Source organism: Microcebus murinus, chromosome 10 (genome assembly GCF_040939455.1).
Source record: "Microcebus murinus isolate Inina chromosome 10, M.murinus_Inina_mat1.0, whole genome shotgun sequence".
Lineage (NCBI taxonomy): Eukaryota > Metazoa > Chordata > Mammalia > Primates > Cheirogaleidae > Microcebus > Microcebus murinus.
In genome coordinates, this window is record NC_134113.1 from 36,577,752 (window position 1) to 36,588,726 (window position 10,975).

At 38.6% G+C, this 10,975-nt stretch overlaps 1 protein-coding gene across 1 annotated transcript; it reads right to left on the bottom strand.

The window, feature by feature from the left end:
* On the bottom strand, positions 1 to 1,882 carry MYF6 (myogenic factor 6). Its single transcript, XM_012759759.2, has 3 exons — positions 1,271 to 1,882; positions 898 to 988; positions 1 to 644 (listed from the first exon to the last, which is right to left on the bottom strand). Exons 1-3 carry the CDS (start codon positions 1,787 to 1,789, stop codon positions 526 to 528), a joined length of 729 nt encoding a protein of 242 aa, XP_012615213.1. The 5' UTR covers positions 1,790 to 1,882; the 3' UTR covers positions 1 to 525.
* Positions 1,883 to 10,975: the final 9,093 nt, after the last annotated feature.

The window sequence follows — 10,975 nt, forward strand, 5'->3', positions numbered from 1 at the left end:
TTCATATAGAAACTTATTTTTAATATTACAATACCAGGATGTTTGCACATTTTATATACAATATGTCATTCCACATTTAAAATATATTTCTTAGGTTTACATAAAAAAATGAAAGTACTAAGACTATTTACAAAAATACATTAAATATTACTAACATTAAATGCAACGTTCCCACTTTGCTTTCAGACAGGAATGAACTTGTTTTGAATATGGCACAAAAGGATCATCATCATAAAAGTTAATATATTACAAAACCAAACAAACAAAAACAAAATAAGGGAGCTAGACCCAAGCCACTCACGGTTCCAAAAAAATAAAAGCCAAAAGCCAAAAAGGCTTTTTTTCATTTGAGCGTGCACAAGTTTTCAAAAAGTTTCTTTGTGAGTATGTCTCCTTCCCTTTCTTAAACTCCTGGGCCTGGGTTCCTAAATATTAATGTAATATGACCTAATCTAAAGGATTAGGCCAAGGAGGGTGGGTGGGATCTTCCTGCTGCGTGGAGAATGCCTCAAGCCGCCGCCGGAGTTACTTTTCCACCACCTCCTCCCCGCAGGGGACTTTGCGTTCCTCCGAGGAAATACTGTCCACGATAGAAGAAAGGCATCGAAGGCTACTCGAGGCAGACGAATCAATGCTTGCTCCTCCTGAACACACACACAAACACAAACACACACATAGCACCCAAGAAAGAAGAACCGAGACAGCTCCGCGCCCCGCGCGAGGCCGTCTAGACAGCGCGGAAGGACCGGGTCCCAGCCCGCAAAGGGCTCCAGGCTGCCAGGCCGCCTCCCTGCTCTCTCTTCGAGCTTTTTTTTTTTTTTTTTGGCCTGGAACGAGCACCCTAGCTCCCTCCCGGATTTTCTCTGGTGTAGCTCAGTGCCCTTTCTTTTACTTTACCTTCCTTAGCAGTTATCACGAGCCCCCTGGAATGATCCGAAACACTTGGCCACTGGGAGCTGCAGGTGCGCAGGAAATCCGCGCCCTCAAGCTGGAGGGAAAACCAAGGCCACAGATTAGGAAAGAGACATCGGTTCCGGGAGTGCTGGGGGGCGGTGGGGGGCTTTTCTGTTTCCTCGGCCGGGTGCGCATTTCCTGCCTGTTGCAGGCACCCGGTCTTCTTGGGTCACTGGGGGTTCATTAGCGAGGGAGCGGGAGGGGCAGGCGACAAAGGGGGAAGGGAAAATAGAACGAGCAGCTGGAGGTTAAGGCCCCTAAGGAAGGCATTTAATCAGCCTTTGCATTTCCCTGCCCCGGCAGCATCTAGGCTTACATTTTCTTGCTTGGGTCTGTAGCTGAAGGGGTCCACCCCCAGCTCCTGCATTTTCTCCTGCTGATCCAGGCGGTGCAGCAGGTCCTGCAGCCGTTCAATGTAGTTGATGGCGCTCCGCAGAATCTCCACCTTGGGCAGCCTCTGGTTGGGGTTGGCCACAGTCCGCCGTTTCAGGGCCTCGAAGGCCTCGTTGATTTTCTTTAGCCGCCTCCTCTCGCGCAGGGTGGCGGCTTTTCGCCGGTCAGTGGGGGCAGATTTTCTCTTACAAGTCTTGCAAGCCCAGATCAGACATTGGCCGGGGCAGTGGGGAGGCTGCAGGCCTGGGGGCGCCAGGACGTGTTCCTCTCCGCTGCTGTCGCTGCCGGCTTCCGGGGGCATTTGGTCCTGGCAGGGGGACAGGGTACCATCACTCCCTGGATACAAAGGAGAGCCCTCTGCCACTTCTAACGGCTGCAGAGTAACATTTTCCCCATCCAAGTAGAAGAAATAGGAGCCAGTTTCAAAAAGGTCCATCATCATGTTCTCCTCCTTGGCCTCTGACTCTATCTGAACTGGGTGATGGACTCAAAAACCCAGAGGAGCCACCCAGATGGCATTTAATTAGTGCGGTGACATAAGTCGACCCAGCTTTATATATAGTAGCTCCTGAAACTCAATCCAACTTTTAGCTGTCATGGAGCATCAGTCTCCCAATGTGATTACAGCTAGTGCTCTCTATAACATCTAGTTTGAAAGAAAACTGAGAAGTGTCACCTCCCAGAGTGATGTGACTATATGCAGGACATGTTTAAACAAAACACAAAGAGAGAATCACATTATTTAAACAAAGCATTGAACACTTCCATTTTGGACAGTTTGGATGCTAACCTGCTTACTGGACAACTTCAAAACAACTGGGGATTAATGTTGTTCCATTCCCCTCCCCTTGCACGCATCTGAATTCTAAGTATAGACCCATGATGAAAGATTTCAAAGGCAATAGCCATTGCTCCAAAATAGCCTGGTTAATATTTGCAGAGTGGTTCAGCTCCTTTCTCTCTCCTGTCTCTCAAAAAGATGCTATTCCTGTGATTAAAACCATTACAGCCCTTCAAAAGTTATACCTGGCTTTCAGGCTTCAGCCTCAATAGAAGCAGGTAAATCTCTTTCCTCTCTTTTACTAAGGCTGTGAGATGATTTGGGAGCTGGAGGGGGTGGCTCAGGGGTGCTCACATTCCATGGTACTGTATGAAATGACTCTTCTGGATCCTTCCATAGAGACTTTCCTTGGCTATCTCTTTTTTGGGGAGGGGGGAACCAGGATCTGAATTCTGTACTCTTCCATTGTGGAGCAGTGGTACTAGGGGTGGGATGGAGAATAGGGTTGCAATACATGTGATAAATAACTCCTCCTCAGAAATAGTTTTAGTGCAAACAAAACCCACACCACAGTGACTTGATATTTGAGGATTCACTTGTGGTCCCCTCTGAGGTGCCTCTGATAACTCCTGTTCTGCATACCACTCCTGTTCTGCTCACCACTTTTTTCATTTGCATTCTCACTAACCATTGGCTCCAAATAAGGTTTCTTATAGGATTTAGATGAGAAAGGTAGCCACCAAGGCACAAGCAAGGACATAGAATTTTTTATTGCAGCTTTCCTGTCGTCCAGTGCACACATGTATGGTTCTTTGGGAGACAGCAAAATACAAAGGTGAAGTGCAGGAGCCCTAGATTCCAAAGTACTCTCTTCCAGTCTAGCTAGATTAATTTCTATTTATATGTTCATAGATAAGTACTAGGTCTCAATTTTTTCAAGACAATAGTTATTGTCTTAGATAGTTTTGGTGAAGATTCAAATGATACCATGCATGGGAAGCATATAGCTGCATGATGAACATTAGTAATCATTTATAGAATAAAGCTGTGTTAGGGCTAAGACCAATTCTTATTAAGGAAATAAAACATGGCTTTGGAAAGGGTTTTTTTGTTAATCCTTCTTTTTTGATGCTTTCCTTTCCTTTCTTTTTCTTTGCGTTGCTTTCTCCTCTTCTTTTCTTTTCCTCCTGGAGCTTTGGAAGGACTCCCTAGCTATAAATGGTCTTGGAATGACAGTCAACTTTGGTTTTGGCCTTTATAGTAAGTGCCTGAAAAACTAGATGGAAACATAAGGTCTTATTACTCTACCCCAAGCCGTGATGATTATAGACTATATTCTTTATGACTTTCATATTTTTTAATGAAGAGACTGAAGATAATGCAGGAAGGGTATCAACTGTCAGATAATTTAGAAACTAGCTAAAATTTTGATCCAAGTGGCTTATTCCAGAAGATAATTCTTTAGTCTCTATTGAGCTACAGACTTGGGATGTTAAGTTTTGACATTTTTGGCTGTTTTTGTTTATGTGTAGCTGCATAATCCCTTATCAAGTCTGAGAATCGTTCTTAGCTTTTGAGAATGGCAGGGAGCACAGGGAAGGAGTTGTAAGAAACCAATACCTCTTTTGTGATTTTTCTTCTATTTCCACCAGTTTCTTGGTTGCTAAATCAGCAATTAAGACTGCAGATTGAAGGCTTCAGCAACTCAGGGTCTAATCTGATATCCATTATGGAAAATTAGCTTGTGCTCTGAACCACATTTTATGCTGTCTCTTACAAATATGGAGACAATTTAAAAAGTTATTTTTTAAACAGTAGAATTATACATAGCATTCTTGTTCTAGTCATTAAGATAACAATGACTGAAATTTACTTATTCATCTTTTGTTGGATACCTACTAAGTTCCAGATAGTGTCCTGGGTGGTAAAAATAAAGCAGCAACAACAACAACAAAAAAAAAAGATCCCTGCTTGTCACCCCTTCTTATGGAGTTTGAATCCAAAAGGGGTAAGTTAAATTAACAAAGAGACCAAAAAAATGGGAGAAGTAGCCTTGGAATTAGGATGTTTAAAGCCTGGAATTCAGTGGTTTGGGGCCTGTGAGGATTTAGTTAACCCTACTCTCTCAAATCTTTGTGTTTCATCTATAGTATTTGTATGATGACAAAAGACATTCATACTCTCAAAGGTTATTATGAAGATGAAATATTTATCAATGTGAAATCACTTTGAAAACATAGTATACTCTATAAAAGGACTTTTATTACTGGAATTATTTAGTACAGAGTAAAATGAGGTAAGAAAAATATCACTACCAAGGAATGTTGAATGTTGGGTCATTGAAGTAACATTTAAGGCAAGATCATTCCTGGACTCGCCACTGATTTTAGAAGTATCACATGTTAGAGAGTCTGCATATTATGAACCTGCCAAAGAGTATGAAAGTTCGCCTTTTCTCCTGTTTCCTTCATTCAAGTGTCACCCCTAGAGAAATAGCCAGTTTAGAAATATAGAAAGAAAAGATTTCATTTAAAAAAGTAGAAAATCTTTTGGATGCTGATCAAGAGCAACTTCCTACATGGAAGTGGCTTTTTTTTTTTGGTGTAAAGTTAGCTGGCACCTATTGGATTGTTCCTTATTAGATTGTAAAACCCTTTCCCAGCATGCTCTAGAACTCAGGCCAATAAAACCAGTTTTAGTGTTCACCTTGGTTCAAACATATCCCTCCCCCCCACTTTTTGTTGTTGTTTGGGGGGTTGAGGGCAGGAGGTGGGAGAAGAGAACAAAGAAGTGCCAGCTTGGGAATAACTGTCCTTTATTAGATTAGATCAATGGGAAAATACACACTGATTCCAAACTACTAACTAGTGACCTCTTGGAACTCAAACTGTTTACAAAATATGAGATGCCTGTAATTGCAATTACATTATTTCTCGGTAGAACTTGGGAGAGACACAGCCCCTAACAAGTGGTCCAAACAGACTTACGTAAACTGAAATCCTCCAAGCTTTAAATAGTTCAGAGACATTTTTTAAAATTATGGAAAAGTAATTAATAATTAGGGAATAATTATATTATAATGAATAAATCACTCCAAGGGCCTTGAGTTCATTCATACTAAAACCTGAAACTAGATTAGTGATAAAATGGAAAGCTTCCAAGTCATTTACCATCCTGTTATTCTTACTCCATGTTTAACAATTTGTAAATGATTTTTTCCCATATCTCCAAAAAAGCTTATTTGTGTGTCTGATTTTTCTCCGTGAAAAGGAGTGGGAGAGAAAGGATTATGGCTAGCTCAACCAACAGTGGATTTTAGCTATGAGCCTTTTGAGAAGGCATTGTGTGTGGTGGAAAGAGATCAAAGCTTTGGAGCAAAACAGAATCTAAGTTTTAACCATTCTTAATTATGTGTTCCAAGCCCCCGTTTTATAAGAGATCAGATGACATATGTAATACACATAAATACACATATCACAGGCTTATTGTTAGCATAAAATGAAATTATGTATGTTAAGCTCATGATATGGAATATACACTCAACAAATATTAACTCTCCTCCTTCTCCTACTCAGTTCTTAAGGTCTCTGATGGAAATAGCCATAGTGAATTCATTGGAAAACCTAGATGTGGTGAGAAAGCTGTTTAAGAGAAATTTGGGGATTTATTTGTGTTAATGGTATAATCAAAGTGAAAATGTTGAAACTAGTGACTCTGATAATAGTATTTCATGTATTTTATACCCTCATTAAACTTCCAGTTTACTGTGGGCAAGGACACTAACTAAAAGTCACAAAAATGCATAACTAAGTTTGGAACTTGGAAGGAAAGGAGTATAGTTCTATTAGAGTGTGTTACAATGAACAGTTTCTCCTGAACGTGAAGCTTGACAATAGGTGGTTTGAAGTTCCTGAGATGTTCTGTTGGTATTTCCAGGGCCCAAGTTCAAGTCTTCTAGAAAACTTATGTACCAGGATGATAGTAACAGTCAGAGGAAGCTCAAAAATGAATAAACACAGAGACACAGAGTGTCAGAAACTGGGGAAGAGAATTTTGTGGATTATATTAATATCTAGGGGATTTGGCTACACTGTTACATAGTTGGGTTCAAAGGAAGTAGTTTCAGTCATAACTGAGAAAGTGGAACTGAGGGCCTGTGGAAGATGATTCTATTTTTTTCAGCTATGAAAAGTGAGAGAAGAAAGTAAAGGGGCGAGAAGAAAGGAGAGAGAGAAGGGAGAGGAGAGAAAGAGAATGAACAGAACTCAGTCTACCCCTCTGGGAGAAGGGCCACCCAACAATGGCAGAGAGTGTCCCTAAAGAATAGAAGGTGAAGGAAGGGCCCCCTAACTGAAAGGCAAAATTCAGAAGGGACAGATTAGTACTTTAAATCTGTGGGAGCTAAATGAGTAACATGAACTCGTGCACCTGTAATTTACCTAATCTGCAGACAGTTTGTGCCAAGAGATCTCTGAACACTGTGGTAAAAATAGTTTTGCACTTAGAACATTTGAGTCCCTCCAGAGGACATGGGGGAGGGGCACAGAGCAGGCAGAGGAAAAGGAACAATATTAAGGACGAATCCCCTGCAATCTCCAGATGGTGGCAGTGAGAAGTTATGCGTAGAAACGGGGCTGGACCTAGATTAGGGCAGGCTTTGGTTGGGAGGCTTGCTGAGGAGCAGCCTTTTAAAAACAGCACCAAAGAAATAAATCAAGGACAAGCTACGGAGGAACTAGAGAGGCTATATCTTTCAAGAGATATATTTTTTGCTCTTTGCTCTCACCCCTGACTCCCATTCAATCTGAGTGTAGGAATATGGGTTCCAAAAAAATCTGTGTTCAGTTCCTGTACTAGCTGCTGCTCATTTCTTATGTCATAGGCATAATTTCCAGGGAAGGCGACAATGAATGCTCTTCTACCCTACAAACGCTCATTCTTTGGTGCAAAAAGTGAAGTCCTCTTCATAATTCTACACCTCCCTTTCCCTTTTCATCCAGATTTCTGAATTTGAGAGTACAACTTTGTGAACATTAGAATTTTTCCAGGTTAAGTATTCTTTCCAGATCTTAAATGACCAGTTGGTACAGGTTTGCTTAGGACTGAGTGGGGACCCAAGAGGCCTGACTTTCAGTGCTAAAACTGGGGAAATTCCTGGCAAATCAGAATGAGTTGGTCACCCTGTTTCCCAGGAAAACACCAAAAGGAGCTTACACATGTCTATTCATAAATAAGAACAATGTACAGAGTGGAGGATATATAGACCTTTTTTTCTTTAAAAAAATTACTATGATTACAAATATGAGGTTTAATATTAGACAGATGAAGTTGTAGGCACAGCTTTACCACTTGCTAATCATTTGACCATGAGCAAGTTTTATAACTTCTCTAAGTTTCAATTAAGTGGTCTACACAATGGCCAGGTGCAGTGGCTCATACCTGTAATCTCAGCTCTTCAGGAGGTTGAGGTGGGAGGATCACTTGAGTCCAGAAGGTGGAGGTTGCAGTGAGCTATGGTGACATCTGCACTCAAGCACAAGTGACAGAGTGAAGCCCTGTCTCTAAATAAATAAGTAAACTGATAACATTACTTTATAAGTTTGCTCTAAAGATTTAAAAAAATGTCGATGAAACACAATATACACAATGTCTGACACATAAGCATTCAATACAAATTACTATATTATTTAAATTATGATTGAAGAAAAGAAAAACAATCATTTATCTACTTGCTGCCCCAATAAATCAAGCTGTTTGCTTTTCTTATTTTCTATATGAACAGAATTTTACATAATGTAATGTTATATAGTATAAATTTTATATTACATAATCTTACTTAACTATAACTACAATATAATATTGCATATATTGCCTTTTTGATGCTACATGCAACTATATTTAAAATGTTGAATATATATGGAATTATTTTTCTATGTTGTTTAAATCTTTAAAAATGAAATGAATTATGATATTCAGATGATCCAAATTATAGAAGTGCCTGATGTTAACTAGCTTGCTAGGTAAACAGATGTCTCTAGTATAGAATGATTAGCCAAGTATTTTGTTACTGCCCTCCAACTGGCTGGTTATGACATATTGCTTAAAATGTTTGGTGCTTTAATGCCTATGTCAGAGTCTACCATGACAAATAGTCACCACTGTACAAACACATTTATTCTATAAAGTCTCTACTAGTTCGGGGGAAAAAAAAGTTGTTTAATCAGATATGCACAGTCGTCTCACACTTTTTCAAAAGCCCAGACATTTTTGTCTAGGGATAATACATGCTATTAAATAGTTGTTAGGTTAGTAATAGAAAGATGCCAAACGTTATAATGTGTTTAAATTGCATATAATCTGGACTTTTTTAAGCACAGGCATTACATGCTCAACATGTCCCTGATTTTACGATCTGGGCTAGGTATTGTGGTATAAGAAAAGACTTGTTGTGTAATTTCACTGTATAAATATAATCTTTTTATTAAACCATTTAAATAGATTTTTTTCACTTTCTTATATTTAAGTATAAACTATCATGAGATTTAAACTTCTTCAATTCTAGCGATATAATGTTCAAAAGTTAGCTTTTAAAGAGAATAGAATACAAAGTAGTAGTATCTATGTTTTTTATTTTGTAAAGCCATAGTCATTATTTGATCTGAAAAAAAAAATGTTACAGGCCCTGAGTTGAAGTGCTTAAAGTAAATGATCTCATTATATCCTCACAATATTTTACAAAGTAAGTTATGTTTATGTAATTATGTATATTTTAAAGAGGGAGAAAGCAAAGCATAAAGAATTTAATCTTATCTATTTGCCTGAGATCACATGCTATGCATGAAAGCCTGGCTCATATAGCAATGATTCATACAAGCAAAAATAAGTTCTTATTCTGAACCTCTGTATAATGACCAAAAGAATAGTCTAGGAGTAACCTAACTTAGAGGAGTTTTGATTTTTATCTGGGAAACTTCTTGATAACTTTGCCTTTTTCTGGTTATGTGGCTAACAAATGCAGCATTAGTAGCTGATGGCTGAAATATGAACTTCTGTCCCATTAGTAAATAATAAATAATATAATGATACATTTCCGTGTACATAACCATGTACAAACAGCCTATCCCAGAGATCACAAAATAGATGTTCAAATTAAGATACTTGAAACATGTTGTCTATTTCAATATTTTAAAACAAACAGTGAGAAGCAGAGGGAAAGAGATGGAATAGTTTAGCACACTATTATAGGGTAAATGTGGACAGACCACATTTTCCAAGTACTGAGTTACACAATATCCATATGTCCTACCTTTCTGTCTTCCACATCAGTTAGCCCCACTTAGAGTAGTTACAAGGACTGGGGGTGAGGGAGAGCAAGGGATCTCAGCAGAGATGGTGGCTGGAATCAATACACAGGTCCTCTGTACACTAAGCCACAAGTTAGAGCTCACCTATAGGAGAGTGTTTTCTGGTTGAGCATCACATGTTTTGAGGAATTTATGCTCATTTGAAATTATTGAGATGTCTGATCATAGAAATGTCTAAATGTAAATGTGATCAATGGAGTTAGAAAAATAAGACAAAAACAATATTGATATTATCTATTTCTATAAAAGAACACATGGAAAAAGGCATTCTAGGATCTTTTGGAAGAGCAATTTTATTTTTTTTAAAGTCTCCCAGAATTAGATATGCTGAAACAAGTTATATTTCAATATGATTGTTTTGGTATATTTGGTTTATTCTTATAAATTATACTGAAGCTTAACAAATTATTTTATGTACACCATTTTTAAAGAAAGTCTTCAGGAAGAAATCTCTTTCACATAATATCTTCCAAGATAGAGATGGACTGCATTTCACATTTCCAATCTGTGTTAATTATACTTTTGGTTAGGTTTAATAATCAGGAAAAAAGGATTTTTAAACTTTTAATTTCTATTTATTAGTTGACAGAATATAAAAAATTGTTTTAAATGGGATTACTACTGCAAAAGGCTAAAACAAAACATCTTAGTTCCAAATATTTTTAACTCACTTAGAAAATAGGTCAGTTTGGGCTTGGAAGGGTTTTTTCTTTCTCAAAATGGCGAGCCTAGTTTGGTCCCAGAATTACCACATAGGCTGAGGGGAGAATTCCTTTCTAAATTTGTTTCCAAGGAAACAGATGATCATATGCTGTTGGAGATCAACAAAATAAGGTGCTCACATGGCCTGTAATAAAGCATTCTTTTCTGCTAAACACTTTAGTATGGACCCTGACAAGCATGACTCCTATGATGGATATTTAGTAAGGTATGACGTTCTTTTCCTACAAACAAGAGCTCTATTAACATGGTTTCCTCAACTCCACTTCTCACTTCCAAATCCTCTAGGAATTGACACCAACTGTCCATTTGACACTTGTTCATTAATTTCCTTTCAATAGAACTATTCTCTTCACTCAGCTGTTGTAGCAATTTGAGGTTTTACAAACTCTTCTCATACGGCTCTTTGTTGGACATTCTTTTTGTGTTCAGAGGCCTATATAACACCAGAGCCCTAAAGCCTGTCACAGAGTCCTTAGTGTAGTTTGCCACTTGTTCCATTACACACTCCCATCAAGGAAAACTTTAGCTTGACCTCTTAAAAAGTGAAAAGAGCAAAATCAATTAGTTCTCTCTGTTGAGACTTAATGGTCATGACAGCAATAAATCCGTGCCAATGCTTCTTTTCCTAACCTGCATCTTTCCACACACCTGACCTGGGTAAATCCAATAGATCCCTAGTTATAAACCGTTACAGAGAATCTTTTTTTCCTCTCATCTGGGAGGTGTGTGTACACACACTGTGTGAATGAGCTCATTTCAC